The 18,007-nt window shown below is 45.9% G+C and overlaps 1 protein-coding gene across 1 annotated transcript; it reads right to left on the reverse strand.

Moving 5' to 3' along the window:
• Positions 1-6: 6 nt before the first annotated feature.
• PPP2CB (protein phosphatase 2 catalytic subunit beta) lies at positions 7-13,810 on the reverse strand. Its single transcript, XM_074823440.1, has 7 exons — positions 13,561-13,810; positions 5,044-5,253; positions 4,617-4,790; positions 3,984-4,073; positions 2,320-2,481; positions 1,351-1,469; positions 7-736 (listed from the first exon to the last, which is right to left on the reverse strand). The coding sequence occupies exons 1-7, from the start codon at positions 13,660-13,662 to the stop codon at positions 664-666; spliced, it is 930 nt and encodes a 309-aa protein (XP_074679541.1). The 5' UTR covers positions 13,663-13,810; the 3' UTR covers positions 7-663.
• Positions 13,811-18,007: the final 4,197 nt, after the last annotated feature.

The following is an 18,007-nucleotide window of genomic DNA, read 5'->3' on the forward strand; positions in this document are numbered from 1 at the left end:
CACGGGTTGGGGCTGACAATGGCAAGTTTATTGGTTCAGGTACAGCGAGGAGGGTTTGCAAGCACTTCCAGGACAAATATACAGAGGGGTGAGGGAAAATAACAAAAACAAAACCAAAACAAAAGGGAAAAAAAAGGCAGGATCAACACAGATCGGGAATCGAGCTAAAAAGGGAACACTTTTTATCCGTGTTATGACAACGTACTCCCAAGCAGGAATTGCTTCCTTTCTCCAGTTAAGTCGATCGGTCTTTCAATAAAATAAAAGAGTGGTGGGGGAAGAAGTTAGTGTGCATTTCCCTCAAAAATAAACTCTAATTCATGCCAGTTAAACACGAGAACTAAAATTTTACAAAGAAGCATCAAAGGAGATGAAAGTGTTATTAGAGTTACCTTTTCCTCTCTGAACAGTCCAGAAGAAAACAATGACTACAAATATAGCAGGCAAACTGACTGTTGGACTGATGGGTATAGGATATATATAGTGTTGTAAGGAATTCAGTCTCAAGTTGTGCTAAACGCTCTTTGTCCTCTGTATGGCACATTTTGGTCCATGATGGGGATTTTAAAGTTGAGACGAACCCTGATTTCTTACAGAAACGTGTAAATATTGTTGCTCTTTAAAATGTCAGGTGTACTTCCTTCTACAAAGGTTAGGAGAGGTTTATAGGAAGTAGTCTGGGGTACGACGGGTAACATGAGGCTCTCCACGACGAGGTGCTGGGTCAAACTGGAGGCTGCAGGAAAGAAAAAGGGATCATCTTTCCCCCCTCCACAAGGTATTTCCCAGTGCCACAATAAATACTAGACTTGCTCTCCTGTTGCTATTGCTTTGCTCATCCCATCTGCTTCCACATAAAATGTCCCAGGTCCCAAAACAAGCATCCCCGTGGGCATTCAAACTCATCAGCTGCTCAAAATGCTGCTTACACAGTGACCACCAACACTTCAGCAGCCCATCGCTCCTTTCACACAAGCTCAGCTGAGTGCAAAATTCAGACTCTCTCACCCGTCTTCACAAAGCCTAGGGCTACCAAAAATGAAAATAAATATGTAAATCAATCCGTCTTTACTCTCTCCATCAAGCTTGGGCAATAGAGGGAGTAAGAAAATGCAGAAGTTCCAACTCTCCAGAGAACCAGGAAGAGGAGATAATGCAGTACCCAAGAGAAGCTTTTAAGAGCTTAACTCACTACTTATTTTTAGATGCTCTTGCAGGTAGAGCACACGACGTTAATTCCAGAGTGGTTTGAGCTGGCTTTTCACGAAAGCAGCCCTTTGGAAAGGATCAGACATTCCTCACAATACAGAACAGCTAGAAAGAGAGAACAGCCAGAGCCACGTTACTCACAAGGAATATTTTAAAGTGTCATCTAGTTCCATGATAGCAGCCTGGTTCCCACAACGATAACAGTAATTGGGCGCACTGAAAATGGTAACCACATTTCGGTCGTGGCACCAATTATAACCCTGCCAGAAAAAGAAAAAAAGTCTCTGTTAAACCTCAAACCTCAGCCCATCTGAAGTTCCTCTTAAGGCCTGAAATGATCCAAGGCATTTATGAAACTGTAGACTTCTTGTATTTCCAACTGACTATGTTTCCTTTTAAAAGAAGTACTCTTACCGCAAGAACAAGCGGTAGTTATGTAGCAAAAACAGCTTCAACCACTCTACAGAGAGATCAGCCATTTGTCACCCATGCGTTTATCCATTTTTGTGTACAAATGATGTATTGTACCACAAAGGAACCTCGAGATTTTCAGGTATGCCTTCAGCTTTCATCCACCACAAACAAGAATTTGCCTACTGGATGCAAGCGACTTCTGACACACAGTACTACTGAAGGGATCAACTTGAACTAGATTTTAAAAATACATCTGCTCCATTGACCCACCTGGCATTTTTCCAGCAAGACATACAAGAATAGCTTATCGACAGCCAAAATTATGGCTTAATCCCTGTCACATCTGACTGCCGAGTATTACAGGACAGCCTGCTTAATGCAGCAGCAGCCTAAGTAGAGCAGTCAGCATGTAAGGAGATTATTACATCCACAAATGGGGTGTGACAGGGTTCCTTTGGCAACTTACTTGGAGGAGGGGGAGGAAAGGGCATTAACACCCCCTTATTTACATCACAGGTCAACACATATCATTTTATGTTGCTGGTTGTTTTCACACAATTAAAGTCCCTCTTTGGTATTTACCTGCATAACATTTGGGTGTCAGCTCATGCAAACCCATCAGCAAAAGTCTCACAGAGGAGACAAGAATTGGCATCTATGTTTTGTTAGCCCCATCTAGCAGAGTGCTTGCCCTACCTCCATGACAAGCTGGTGAGCACGTGAGACCAGTGTGAGACCATTGGCATGGTTAAATGTTTCGGAAATATCCTGCCCAAACGTGTAGCCAGCACCACGTGGAGATATACCCCAGCCGCCACGATCATCCGGATCCGACCATAACAGATCACACATAGGACCCTTGAAAAAGATTAAGTGTTCTTCATTAGATCACTAGCAAGATTGTTATAAAAAGCCACTTTTAAAATACATTTTATTTACAGAAAAAGGACTGCCAGCATGCCCTTCTCTGCAAAAAGCACATGGGTTTATCTAACACACATAAAACCGGCTAGTTACTCACTGTATCCGTCAGCATCCTTCCCAAAGAAATTAATATGTAAACAGATGACTGAGAAAGGAGTCCATGTAACCAGAAAACCATGCCCGCCTCCTCTTCCACACACATCGCCTACCCTTTCACTTCAACTGGTCAGATAAACGAAGGCATGGAGAGCAGATCCACATTCTTACTCCTGACTCTCAGAGTATAATAAAAAAGGCCACGTGAGAAGGTATGTACATCCAAGGATACACAGTGGGTCCACTGGTGCAAGCCAAGTTGCAATAAAGAAAGGGAAACGACCCATAGGAGGCTACGAAGTGACTGTTCAGAGATTGATGTTAAGTCTTCAGCTGCCCTTCTGGCAGGGTATTAATCATTTAATTTCCTCTCCTAAACAGTCCATTGTTGGACCTGACATATTCCAAAATATCCCAGTGTACATCATCTAACAGTCATAAATGAAGCTTAGTGACTTTTCTTGTTGAGCTACGAAGGGGCAGGAAAGACACTCTTGTATTTATCTAACCCTGCTGCTGTTTCCTACCCACTGACCAGAGCTCTGCAGTAGGGAACACACTGCCTACATGTGGAGGTCCTCAGGACAGCCAGATTTCAGCACACAGATATGCAGCACAGGACCGGGAAAACCCCAGAGCAACAATATGATCATTACACCTAACTAGAGGTAGATGTCCCACCAGGTAGCCGCCCAATTCTCAGAGTAATTTACACAGCTTATTTCAGGTTTTTGGAAGGCTTGGGCAGACCTTGCTGCATTGTTCTTCCTGTCATACCAAAGAGGTTGCAGGACAAGCGGTTCATCTTAATCAGGGAACATTCAAGTCCATTTGTAAGCCCCAATCACTCCAACATAGAAGAGCCATTTGCTACCCTGGGAGCTCAGAAGACAGTTTCTTCAGTCCTGATCTCAGGCCCCCAGGAAGTGATGAACAAGGTTACACACCACAGAAGAAAGGACTGGCTGGGGAGAAAGGATGGTGACACAACATGGCTTCATGTGGTGGCTGTCTGTTCACAAGCAAGTCTCTGATGAGACTGAAGGTAGTAAACACCCTCCCTTGCCAAATACTATTTTTTGAGTCAGTGTGACAGTCAAAAAATCCCACGATTTTGGGGAAAACAGCTGTGAACACCCCATAGCTCTCCTTCTGTAGATTGCTGTAATCAAAGCATATTGACTTCTGTGTGTTTTGTCCAAATGTATGTTCATCTGCTCTAGCTTAGAAAGGCAATAATCTGCTGTGTAACCGTGTGTCTCTTTAAATGGATTACAATGTGAAATTGTATTTTCCACCAAGAGATATCTAAGTTTATGATGCATTTCCTTTCCTGTTACCTCATGTGGAACTTCCTGCAGGCGGTCCAGAGCCCTGATATGATCCAGTGTATCTATGGATGGAGAGAGGCCACCGTGGAGACAGAATATCTGTTACGGAAAAAAAAAGCAATCTGTTCAGTGCATATTGTTATGGGAAGAGTGATCTCAGAAATAGCTGTTTTTAACTCTGTTACCATTCTTTTACTATTACAGCCATCTTACCCTCACAGCAGAGAAACCAACTTTAATTCCTGCAGAAGGAAACAAAACTAAAAGGCTACACCTTGCATACAGAGATCAGAACAGCAAAGATACCATGCCTTCCATTTTAAGAATGTCCTGCCTCACAGCCACAACTCAGCTCACATCTGATGTATCACAAGGGGATCCCCACTTGTTGAGCAGTCATTTAAACTGAACCATCCATGCAATACCCTACCATTCTTTCAGCAGCAGAATCAAAAGCATTCCACACCATCAACTTGTATTAACACCTCACTAAATTTTTCCCCAAACCCACAATAAGTGCATGGGCTTTAAAAAAATCCAGATCACAAGCCAAGAGAGCTTCTTTGAGACTGTTCATCTAGAGGTCAGACAATACAGTCTGCGTAACTCTGAAATGGAGTGTTTTCCTTGTTCAAGGCTTACCTGGCCATCTACTAGAGCTGTAAGTGGAAGATAATCAAACAGATCTGTGAAATACTTCCAGACGTTGGCGTTGCCGTACTTTCGCAGACATTCGTCATAGAAGCCATACACTTGTGTAATTTGTCTGCTTTCATGATTGCCCCTCAGTATCGTAATGCGTTCTGGGTAACGCACCTATTGACAAAGAAAACTCTTCTTTAACACAAAAATTATACCATCAAAATGGAAAGAAATAGTAATAGAGTATTTCAAAGAGCAGTCAAGCATTCAGCTCTGTTATAGAATAGCACATGTCCATTAACACACTGCAATTCACATCCATCTAGCTCAAGCCAACAGCGGCATCAATGGGAGAAGCAATTCTTTCAAAACTCCTCAAAAGCACAGTTTTGCCCAAGGCTGCTGTGGAAAAGCTGTCAAACCATACCTTCAATGCTACTAGAAGAGTCACCGTTTCCACCGAGTAATAGCCTCTGTCCACGTAGTCTCCCATGAACAGGTAATTTGTGTCTGGCGATTTCCCACCAATTCTAAAGAGTTCCATAAGGTCGTGGAATTGACCGTGCACATCCCCACAGACGGTGACAGGGCAACGTACCTCTTGTACATTTGATTCTTTCGTAAGAATTTCTTTAGCCTAGCAAGAAAAATACATTTAGGACAAAAAGATAGGAAGCTCCTCCATAAGCAGGTGCAGATGTTATTCTACTGCATTTGCACTGGAAAGCTGATTTCACACCAGTAGCTCAAGCTGACCACTGGACAAACCGTTTGTTGGGTAAGCAAAGACAAAGTGCATTTTACAAATCCTTGTGCCTAAAGACAAGCAGGTTTGCTACTGTGAGGCCAGGTCATTAAGATCTTGTACTACAAGCACTGACAAACAAATTCAAAGAAGTAACTAAACAAGTTAATTCCCAGCCTCCCCTGAAATGAAGCAGTGTGAACTTCAAGACTTGCACTGGATATGACTTCCAACACCACCAGGGTTCACCCATGATTCCTGCGCTTCTTCCAAACATTTCTCAAGTGCAGACTAGATGAAGCACTATTCCAGTAAGTTTCTTCAGCATCATGGGCAGACATTATCTTCTAAAGCACAACCAACACACAGATTTTGATGGATTTCTCCATGTACGTGTTCAGTAAAGCTCAGGTCTGTTCGTCTCTGCTATGTGAACTACGCCAGCACTTGGCACTCTAATCTGACTGCCAAAGTCAAGTGCTATTCAGTTTCACAATATCTAGAAGCTTTTACCTCAAGAACCACAGCTGTCCCCTCAGTATTGCAGGCCATCCCATGTCCTGTCAGCAAGAGCTCGTGTGAAACTCATACAGAGATTAGTCAACACTCTTGTCATCTGCTGTAAGGGTAGAAATTCCTGAGGAGATAGTGCACACCACTCTGGCAACTATTATGGTTTTTTGAACAACTTTATTTGCAAAAGCACACATAAAGCTAGATATTATTCAATAGTTACACTAGTAGGAAAACTATGACCTCCTAGATTTCTGATAGAAGTCAGCTGACTTACAACGATGGACTTGCACACAGACTCCCTCCTGCCACGTTGTAGTCCAACTACTGTTTCAGCTGCTCAACGGATTGCTCTCAATCCCACACAGCCATGTGGAACCACTCACGTTGCCACCTTCACTGGCACCACAGCAGCAGGCTGGAACAACTCTTCTGCCAGCACTGACAGCTACTCCTCACTGCCTTCCTCCTCTGGGATCCCTCAGGCTTCCCCACCTCGCTGCACACCCATAAACCTCAAGTGCTCTCCCAAGACCAGGATTTCGCAGCAGTGGGTCCGTGCCATGGAAACGGCACTAAAAACAGCATGTTTGTTCTGTATCAACAAAGCCAGCTCATCGTGTGATCGCTGAGCAGAGATGATGTTAAGAAAGGCTGCACATGATGAAGCAGCTCATCAGGCAGAAATGCTGGGCAACCAGTACGGCACCAGATGAGCCAAGCCGTGTTACTCTGCCAAACAATAACCAACACGAGCGCCAGTGCCAGGGGTTGATGGGGCTGCTCCAGCTCTCCTGAGGTACTGCGCTTTCAGACTACAGTGTGGTGAGTACAAGATGACTGGAGCTGAAAGTCAGGAAAGGGAACCTTCTCTGCACACTCCCAGAACACACGGAACTAACAAATATATTTCCCTTGCAGTGGGGCAGATTTCTTCTTCTTGCTTAAGCTACTAAGGAAAACAAGTATTCCTAAGCTTCGCTTTACTAACCTGGCACACAACATCACTGTATATGCAAGAGGCACTTCTCTCACCCAGGGCACTTTTTGCTTGCCAGATTTCCAACCCTCTTCCAAGCACAACAGTTTAACAACTTCTAAAGGCAGGTCACATACAACTGGAAAAGCAAAATCAGAGGCAATTTAAACATATGGAACCACAACCAGCTTCCCTGGCTGTACCCAGCTGGCAACAAAATGACCACAGATGGAGGGATGGCATCCCTGTATTTAGTTATCTCTTCCTCTACACCCAGCAGTTCCTCTGCTAATTACAGCCATGTAACATAGCCTATCTGCATTACCGTATTATCGTTATCAAATATCACATTTGTTTTGCTACCTCCAGCTCATCAACTGATGCAGGTCAGTGCTCCAGGCACATCTGAAGCACAGAGAACACCCACAGACAGGCTCAGTCTGTACTGAACAAAAGGGATTAAAGATCACCAGTGCTGAAGAGTCACCAGCAGGCAACAATCTGGCTATTCATCACCACCTCCCTCAGCTCAGGATGATGTAGCTCCCACCTGATGCTACCAGGAAGAAGCAGCTTACCAAGGACACCCTTGGTGGGCTCCCCGAGGACGCCTGTCTTCAGATTCAAACGTTAGTTGCTTTGCCTCTTTTAGGGAAAGCACATATTCTGAAAGGATAGCTAAAATCCAAGCAGTCAAGAGCTTGGACAGCATACTGTGGCCCTTGCACAGTACGTAACCCGAGGGATGTGACCCTGAGCCTCAAAGACACATCCTGCACATGGACTCGATGACATTGGGTCTACCTTGCAGTTCTAAACTGACTGCAAACTGTTGGATGTGTTGTGTCTGAGTGCAAATAGTAGTACTCTTAATCTTGTTCAAGAATCTTTAAAAGCATCTACAGCACCTTTTGAGAGCTTCTATCCTCTGTGAGACACAAATATAAAATACAGACACAAAACCGCTGCTCAGTGTGTTCTGACTGTTGCTCAAAGCAACAAACAGGGTTCTGTTGTAAGCTGGGCTAACCTAACCACAAAAGGTGTGAGTTATTTTCTGCCTTTTTCTATCATGCATACTGCTCCCTTCCCAGATGCATAACAAGAAACACACTTATTTCAAGCCTATGGGGAAAAGATGCAGGACACTACAGATACCATACACACCTACCAGTGTCTCAATCACATCAGCACTCTCCACCTCTCCGATCTGCCCAGGAAATGCATGCACCCATCCTGAGGTAAAGCAGCACAGGCAACAGAGACGAGCTCCTTTTGCACAGTAACAGGGCAAACATACTCACATTAAATGCATCCTAGGAAGGTGGGCGAGCCCGAGCCCCGAAATTTTGGTACTAAGAGAATCTAGAAGTTTCCCCTCATGAGAAAGGAGAAGCTAGATGCTGAAGAACAGCAGCTTCTTAAGCTGCCTACCAGCTGTTACTATGTAGCCTATTTTAGCTTTTTAGTAGACAAACATATATGCACATTAATAGATTAAGTCTGTCCTTTTAACACTGCAGAGCTGGTCCAAATCAGGCTTGGGAGCTGAGCTCAGCTGGCCACAGACGTTTGCCCTCACATGACTTTCTAATGCAGAACAAGACCTTTAAAATAATTAAATCCACCCAGAAAAGCAACAACTAACCAGTGCACTCTGCTTGCATATTTCACCGTGCAGAGCTAACGCTAAAGTCAAAGACTTAAAATTTAAAAAAGCACCATTACAAAGCAAGGATAAAAACCCCTGATGCAAGTAAGCTGCCCTGCATTATCATCATTTACTTAAGAAGGCTGTTAAAAAACTATGACTTGAAGTCATATTTTAGCTACCTTTGTTTTCAGAAAACAGTGACTGACGTTATCAGCTTCTTAAGCATGTGTCCCAATTGTTTTGGATGAAACCATATCCAGGTCAGAATAAACAGAAGCAGCTTTTAGGTATTTTTATTAAATAAACCTCCATTAAGCACAATAGTTACCATGACTGTGCTCAAAATTACTTTGAAGAGTAGACTGTTTGTTGGCTGTGAGCTCACTCATCATCTCAACTCCCCTCTCTTTCCCAGTTTTAGATTCTGTAGATCACCTCTATGGACTGCTACACAAGCTTGTCTGTTGTCCAGTCCTCAATCTTCATGGAGAGAGGCTCGAGAATGCATATCCCACTAATTTACTGTGTTATCACTGCAAGAGGAAACCGAGTGTTCTCAGGGCTTGAACACAACCCATTAATGTGCTGCTCCGAAACCTGAGATGCTACGCCATCTTTGAGACTGCCGTCAGGATCACCAGGAGACTAATCCCTCCGTGAGAGACTTAACAATCAAATCCACATCAACTATTATGCTGTTCAGATTTGTCTATGACAATTGTGTAGGCTGATTCCATGGGTGAGGGGATTACGATCCAACCAGGAGGCAGATTTTCAGCATTCTGCTTTCTCTAGAGAAAGCCAAAGACCCCAAGCACCTGCTTTGCATAGAAGATCCTTTGAGAGCACGGAAACTCAACTCCTTCTGGAAGATTCATTTACTTCACGAGCTCAGTTTGACCCATAGAGGCTCTTACTTTGGGAATCAGAGAAGCTAGCCATGAAGTTTGATCAAGATTCAACTGAACTGTCGTTCCATCAGCTGTGACACACCAAACTACTATGTCAACAAGTGTGCTGAGCGTATTAAAATCTCAAGGAGCTTGACCTGAACAAGAACCAGTTTTATTATCCCCAAATGAGATGGAAGCCAGAAGGATGCAGCTGTCTTGCCCTTCAGCAACAAGGCAGCAGAGGACACCCTGGAGCCTCAAGAGTGACAGAGGGTGTCAAGGTGCACACGTGCTCCTAGAGGTACCTGTGCCAACACATCCCAGGATGAGCCTCATCACTGGAGAGACGAAATATTCCTGGACACGACTGAACATAACATTTGGAACTTTATGGTTTGAACAGCATCCAGAATGCTACTTGGCTCCATCACTCATACTAATTTCACCAATTAGTGCAAAAGAGCTTGCTAACTCATTCTCCTAAAATTATTCTTAGGTGAAATGATCTCGGAGGGCAGAAGCACCATAGGTACATGCCAGTAACAGCAATACTCCCTACAGCATCAACCGGCTCCTGGTGCTTGGTTTGAATAGTCAGTTTACAATTACCATTCAATAACTGTACAAGTCTTCATTAGCGATTAGAATCCTTCTCCTCCCACCACTTCACAACACAAAGATCTCAAGCTGCTCACAGCAACAAGACTGTAACCCTTCTTACACATCCAAAGAACAAGGATAGAAAAAAAGAAGCTACAAAGAGAGAGACGGTTATATGGATGGTTGCTTGGCTATGTTAATTTAAGAGACAGCCTTTTACTTGCCTTCTTTCATACCCCACTTTACTACCTTGATAGAAAAACCTTTTCCCTGGGATAAGTAGGATGGCTCTCAACTCCCTCACCCGCACCAGAATTCATTTGCTGACCTGACTTGAACTTTAAAACGTAAGTATTCAGAGATTTCCGTGTCCAAACATGGAAGTGCTTCCTATTAAATAAATCCTGGCCTTTTAGCCTGACTTTAACTGTCCAAAACACAGTTTACAACCTGTGCAAGTTCAAAGGCAGTTCGATACAGCCAGCACTACCTTGCTATCCATACCCAAGTTAACAATTTCAAAGCTAGCACCAGCACAGAAAGCTGCCATGGCACCTCTGATGAAGTGCAGACACAATCCAAGGCAGAACTCCGTAGATTTTTCACTGCCTATTTAACGAGAGCCAAAAAATGTTTTAACAACCTTCTGCCATAAAGAGAGTCTAAGACCATGATGTTAAGAGAAGTAGTATGAGATGCAAGACATCCGACGCACATTTTCCCAACATATTGGAACATTTTCCATGTCTACAAGCTTCAGCAGTGATCATAATTGTTTGTCCTTCTATTATCCTTTAAATGTCTGCATGATTTTAGCTAGATTTCATTTTAAAGACCAGCAGAACAGGAAACAAGTGTTCTCATGTTGTCTTGAGATGACATCTTGATTAACTGCATGAAGAATACGAGACTGATTAGCTGCCAAAATGATGTCGTAACTGGGCAGGTGAAGACAGAACGTGATTTTTACAGGTGCAAATTTCAAGCACTTTCAGAGTACAGAATAATTTGGTATACCCTCACCAACTCTAGCTATGTCCAATCTTTCCCTCATTACTGTCCATTATGCCAGCAGTTCAAAACAAGAGTGACCCACACAGGCAAGTCTGGCATTTGTTTCCTTCCCCCCCCGCCCCCCCCACCCCATTTTGTTTTAAACTTTTTTTTTTTTTTTACTACCAAACTCTTCCACAAATGTAAACCTGATGCAAGAGGTACTACTGTGCTTGGCCTCTTAAAAATTAGTGACACAAAAGGGAGTGATAAGAAGCAAGACAAGGTTGGTAAGGGTTTCTCCAAATATTATCCCAAGGAAACAAACTAAACCAGCTTTCTGGCAGGGCTGCTTCACACAAAAGCAAGCCCACACACCCAAAAGTTTTTGTAAAGCTCCTTTCCACTACCAGCTGGATGATACAACCACTCCCCAAAAATTTAAAAATAAGCCAAGTAAGAGCATTGCAAAGTATTTACTTCATACCCAAGTTGTTTCCATCAGTCACCAGCACCCTTGAAGAAAGAGGTGCTGTGATAGATGACATTTGATTCACACCATGCACCACTGGTTCAGGGCTCCTACCTGCCATCGGATGACAAAGACCCTCTTCACCTCCAGCTGCAACACCATGCGCTGAGCTGCCACTCTCTCTATTTACTGTGCGAGCCCTGACATACAGCCACAATCTGCTTGCGTTGTCCTCCAGCTTCTCAAAACACAGCAGCCACAGCTCCTTAATTAACAACGCAGCCAGAGAAGAAGGGAAATTGTTACAGAAACAGCTTGCTGGTTAGGACAGTAGTTCCAACCAGCAATGCTTGGAGCAGGGCACAGATCACGCTAATAAGTTTTTTCAGTCTTATTAGCTGGGCCTCATGCAGGAGACAGCACAGCCACAAGAAACCCTTACTCACTCTTCAAGATATACCTACTCTTCAAAGCCACTACTGCTGCTTCCTGCTGCAGCACCAGACCGCCTCACCATGCTCCCTTGGAACTGGTGAGGCTCTGGAGAAAGAGTCATGAAACAAATAGACAGCACCAGTATGGAATGAAAAAGGGAAAGGGGGAATGAAAACAGAGGCTGGGTGGGGGCTAGCTAAATGCCAGGACCCCTGGTGAAAGCATCTGCCAGGAAGCCAGAGCCTGGAGTCCTGCACAGTCTCTGCCTGTGACATTCAAACAAATGGCTCCTACCTTTCCAATGAGCACCCTGGCACACTACAAGGCTGTGGTGCAGCCCCTCTCTACTGTTAAGATCTTATCACTGCAGTAGCCTACCAAGGATCCGCTAGAAGAAAATAGCTGCATCTTCTGAAGTTGGCCTTGAGATGTTTAGTCACTGGCCAAAATGTGTTGCCGTGAACAGGCATCAAAAAACACATTCCACTTCTCAGAGAACTGAGCGAGACACAGAGGTAATAACATCATGGTGCCAAGTTCACCATCAGCAACATGATGCTAAAGGGAACACCAAACTAACTACCCTCGGTGCCTGATAATTTATCAGTTCATTCAGGCAAGGAAGCTGAGAGCTTCTCTGGACCACCTGATGCACAGCAATGGTCTCTGCTGGACACTGAGATAAGAAGCAAATAGAAAGAATAATCTTTGTTGCTACATTTGTTATCACTTGAATCCTTTAACTGTCACAGCTTGCCAAGTCCAAAGAAAATCCTAACTTAATCATAGATTGCAGTACTGAGGGAGTGTTCACACAGAGGTATTTAACTTCTCAGACAAAATCCAACACAGGTCTAAAGATCGGGTCTCCTGATGGGGAAGAAAAAAAAAAAGGGGGGGCTCTTGACAGTCTACACTAAACAAGTCCAAACAAGAATTTGCCAAAGGACTGTCCAAACCACAGGCCGAAATAGCAGATGGTGTCCTTTATCCAACCATTTCTCATTCTATTTTAGTCTCCCTCAGCAGGTTGTAAGCCTCTGTTTAGGTCGGCACTACAGCTTATCTCTTATCCCCCTCTGCTTTTCTAGATTACACATCAGATGTCAGAAGGTTGCCTCGTTGATGTAGGGTTGACTTTTTAGTACGTGGCTACTACACATTATGAGACACAAGGGAAAAGTACAATGTGAGGTCTCTGAAAGTCAGAATGCATTTCTCCCTGCACACACCACCCCTGAGCCCCCCCCGCAACTTAGACAAACCCAAAAGGTAAAAACCATACTATCAAGGGCAGTCTTGCGTGGAAAAAAAATCCTATAACCGTGGCATTTTTGACGGCAGAAATATACCGCCACTGAATACAAGTGGACTGCCAATCCAGATACCCTGCAGGCAGCACGGTGGTCTCACAGCGAGCAAAGCGAGGAGAAGCAAGCCTGTTTCCCCCCTTACGGCACCCCACGCACTCCCACTGCCATTTTTCGGTACGCTTTGCCCGCCGCTCCGCAGCAGCGGGGCCGAGGTATCGCAAGCCCCAAGCCCGAGCCAAACCACTCCGGCTTGCAGCGCTGCCGGCCGGAGAGCAACCAGGCCCCCAGGGACGAGGCGAGGCCGGGCCAGGCCCATCCCAGGGCGGGCCCCCGGGTCCCGCACTCACCTTCTCGCAGAGGCTGCGGACCTGGCTCTCGCTCAGCTGCCGGCACTCGTTCAGCTGCTCGATCCACTGGTCCAGCTCCTTGGCGAAGCCTTTCTCCTCCATGGCGCCGGCGCTCCCCGCCGGGCCGGGCCAGAGGCCGGGCAGGGCAGGGCCCCGCCGACGCTCGGGACCCGCGAGGCCCGGGCCCGCCTAACAGTGGCGGCGCAACAACCGGGACGCGCGGCCTGCTCCTGCTCCGCGTAATGGCGGCCCGCCCCCACCCCCCCCACACGCCCCCCGACACCCCGGTCCTGCGCACTTCCGGCCACACCCACCCCACGTGGCCCGCGCGCAACTTCCGCGCGCGCCAGCCACACCTCCCCGTGGCCCCGCCCCTGCCGTCAGGGTTGCTGCCTCCTGTCAGGCGACCGCCGCCGCCGCCGGCCGCGCCGCCCCGCTCCCGTGAAGAGGGCGGGCCCCATCCCGCTCGGGTGGCGGCAGGGGCCTAACGGGGAGCGGGCCGGAGCGCGGCCCGCCCCCTGTCCCCGCCTCTGGGGTTTAACGTGAGGAGGCGGGGGGAGGTCGGGTGCGCAGCCAGCTCCGGTGGGCCTTGCTTGTGGTAAAGCCCGGCTGCCGGCAGCGTGGGGGGCCGGTGTCGTTAGAGGCCTGCCGGGGACAGGCTGCGGGGGAGGCCGGAGCCAGAGATGAGTGCGGGGAAGAGGTGAACTCATCGTCAGGACGGCTACTGCCCCATCGGTCTCAGGACAGCCACTGCCCCGTTGCTGCGTACCCTTTCTGTGCTACCTGTGACTGCTTCTGTTGTCACTGGGATTTACGTGCACGCCTGTTTATGATACGCGGTGGCTCGCTGCTGCTGTTTGACAGGAGGTGGTCACTCCGTTCCACCCAAAGTGACCGAAACACCTGATGGTACAAACATACAAATCATGGAAAGTAGGTGCAACTGTCACCCTGTAAGAGGCTGGCACAAAGCATGTGCATGATTTTAAGTCCCACTGAAATCCTGAAACCACGCTGCCAGGGTGGCTGTGGTCTCCTGCACACACACCTCTTGCTCCGAGAAGGAAAACTTAACAAAACTTAACAACGGGACTGTGGCAGGCACCCCTTGCATTGAAGCAGACCTGAGATGGCTTCCACCCTTTGCTGCTCAATTCAAATTAAGGTTTTTATCCAAGGTTGGGGCTTCCAACAATCTGCTAATTTGCACAAGAGCACTCACCTGACTTTAAAGTTGTGGCAGCATTTTGGGGGAATTTTTCTTCATTTTTCCCTTCTGCTGGGGCATTTAAGGCACCAGCTCCATTGCCAGCCCCAGCGATTGCCACTGCATGACTTGGTTAAGAGCTTGCTATGAGGTGGGCTACCCAGGGAGGGCCCTGACGCTGGACACACTCTGTCCATTTTATACAAGAGCAATCGAAAATAGAGCGCAAGTACCATCACTCACCAAATGCAGCATGTTATTAATTAACATAAACAATAAAAATGAATGTATTTGCTTACAGTCTGGTACTCGATTCACCTCACGGTCAGTCCTAAATTGCGACTGACCTGCAAACATTTCTATCTACTGCAGCATACCCAGTTCTTTATTTGATCTTCTGCAAGTTTTGACTTGCTTTAGTGTCTCCTCTGTACTAGTATGTAATTGTAATGTAGAGTAATAATGGTGTACTAACTGGTTATGATGTTGCTAAGGTCTGGTGTGCTAGGTACGCTCAAGTTCCAAGTGCCTGGCCCAGGCAGTGAGGACCGGGATTTTAGGAGGTCACCAGTGGGAAACTTTTCTGGGATTTTTAGCAGAATAAGGTAAGTGAAGTCCCTATGGTGGTTTTTTTTATGTCTGATGGAAAAGCTGAGAATCGCTGAGGACCTGCGCAGGCTGTGTGGGTGTTCTTCTACTGGGAACGCCAAAGCTGGTGACAGTTTCTTTAATCCCCGATGGGTAAAGCAGCTGGACTTGTGGACCTCATCCTGACATGAAGGAGAAAATTAAAGGGTTCAAAACATCACATCCCTGAAGCAAACTTTCCAGCTAAAAATACATCTAGCAAAGTAAAAGGGAGAAATATATATATAAAAAATACGATTTTGTAGCTACTTTTAAAGAGTGTTCATCTTTTGCCATTTCAGTACCCAGAAAAGATGCCTGCCAGGAACCATTTGCATACACCTGGATGTTTTATTTGCTCATTTGTTTCCAGCAGGTTATTTTTAACCAAATTGCCCGTGTTTGTGGCACTGCAGCAGAGAACTTAAGGGCCCTGGGGTAAGGCAAAACCTCCAGCGAGGCGGTGGACAATAAATCTTGCCACCCGAGAGCTTCCCAAGGACAGCACGCACCATGTGCCTTCAAGAGCATAAGGGAGACCAATATTTGCCGTAAAAATCATCCTTCTCCAATGGCTTCTCCAAAATGACCAAATAAAGTGCATCCTGGATCTCAGGAGGTTGTGGTGCAGTGTTAAAACAAATGCTGAGCGGCTTTTATTTATGTCTTTCAATTTTTTAAAGTTTCCTCATTATTTAATACAAGGAAATAAAATCAGAAAGAATGCCGTATGTTAACATGGAAGTCTCACATCACTCCTGCTGGGAGAAATGCCATGTTCCCCGAGGTCTGCAGCAAAATCAGAGCTGTTAGCAAGCTAGTTAAGCTAGTTAGTTACATACTTGCTAATAAGTTGATTATTATCTTAAGTTTTAGATTGGAAGCAACTATTCTGTAACTACTTGCCAACCCCTTTCTATCCCAGTATATGGAGACATATGTTTACGTATCCATGTATGCATACACTTTGGTGATAAGTTTTACTGGTTCCTTACCACCATTACAATGTTTAAGAGGAAAAGCCTCACTGGAAAGCTTGAATAGATATATTTTTCTTGGCTCCTTATCAGGAACTAAAGAGGTTTCTTAGGTATCGATCCGAGATGGTGGGTCCTCTCCCCGCCATCAGCAAAGGACCAGCAAAACCTCACACCTACGGCTGTTGCAGCCTGAACCAGGATAGTCCTCGGATCAACCCAACAGACTGAGAGGAAGTGCATCTCGGCTCCCCGGCAGGGAAGAGAGGAGTTTGAGGTTGCATGCTGAGGTCCGAGACTCACCGATCCCTCCTTGGGCGCTGGGCAGGTCAGCTGTCATGGTCCCCCTTATTTTGCAGTGGTGAATTTTCCTCCAGTTCCTCAGCATTTAGTGGATGGGTAGTGAGGGGATCGAGCGCCCTTCCCTGGCACAAACTTCATGTTCTCAATGGTCTGTCTCATTCTCACAATATGAGCCACTTTCCCCACATCTTTCCTGGCAGCTGACTTAAAACATCCAAGCAATCCCATAAACTGTCTGTGGTTGTGGTCTAGCTGGCTACTGGAGATGGCCAACGCACCTGTTCTTCACAAGGTCTCTCTCAAATGATCTGTCAGTAATGAGAAGGAAGCCATTTGCTCTTGGCAGGGAAGTAACTTGGGGAGAAGTGATAAATCAAACCACAATAAGCTCCAAAATCTTTCTGCCCCTACTTTTTTTGCTATTGAATATTTTAGGAAGCAAACCGTTTCACACATCACGACTACCTCAACGTGGGTCTCAACAGCTTCAGGATTTACGGTGGCCTTTCTTCACCCAGTGCATTCTCATCAGCAACCAAAAGGGTGCCTACACCTTCCTCCTGCAAAATCTGAAAATACTTTTTCAGGGTCTCAAAATGTTCCCTACATCTCACCATTAAGCATCTGCATCTTCCTGAGATCCACAGGGTGGGCTTCTTCCAGCATTCCTCCCAGGCAGCAAATATCGGGATCTGAAATCAGAATTTTCTTGGGTGTGACTTTCATAACAGCACGACACCGGGGCTTGCCATTTCTTATCCATCCTGTTATGGGGTTTCCCAGTTTTAAGCTGACAGATCTCACTGGGTTTGGACAGGGCCTCCTGGTCGAGTTCAAAGAGAAGCCGGCTCTTTTCCTCCTCATCAGCCTTTTTTAAAGATGTCCTTCTCTCTTTCCCAAAAAGGCTTTTAGCCACCTCAAAAAAGACATGCTATGGGCCAAAGAATGACACCCTCGGGGCTGTGGATGCCAAGTCTTGGTGAAGGTTGCCTTTGCAGAAAGCATTTCTGTTAGGAGCTGCGGCAGGCGGCAGCTCTGGCCTCTGATTTTTGGGGGGCACCAGACTCCCACCTCCCTCTGTCTAGAAACAGGTAATTTGCTTGGGATGCCAGATTGGTTTTTTCTTTTTTTTGAATCATTTGCCCAGAGATCCCCCTGGGGTGACAGCCCCTGGCCCCTGGCGCTTTCCAGTGTTGAGTGAGTAGGTTTTTTACCACCTTCTCTAAAATCTAATAATTTCTGTGGTAAACCTTCTGAAAAGGCAATGCTGATGAAAGTGGAATAAAAGGCCACAAAAAAAATAGATAAATGCTGGCTCTGTAACATTAAACCA

The sequence above is a fragment of the Strix aluco genome, chromosome 4 (genome assembly GCF_031877795.1).
Source record: "Strix aluco isolate bStrAlu1 chromosome 4, bStrAlu1.hap1, whole genome shotgun sequence".
In the NCBI taxonomy this organism is placed as follows: Eukaryota; Metazoa; Chordata; class Aves; order Strigiformes; family Strigidae; genus Strix; species Strix aluco.

Coding starts and splice junctions, on each gene's coding strand:
- PPP2CB (XM_074823440.1), bottom strand. CDS start 13,662: ATGGAGGAGAAAGGCTTCGCCAAGGAGCTGGACCAGTGGATCGAGCAG. Junction 4,791..5,043: donor CTCTTCTAGTAGCATTGAAG/GTATGGTTTGAC, acceptor CTTTGTCAATAG/GTGCGTTACCCAGAACGCAT. Junction 737..1,350: donor GACACTTTAAAATATTCCTT/GTGAGTAACGTG, acceptor TCTTTCCTGCAG/CCTCCAGTTTGACCCAGCAC.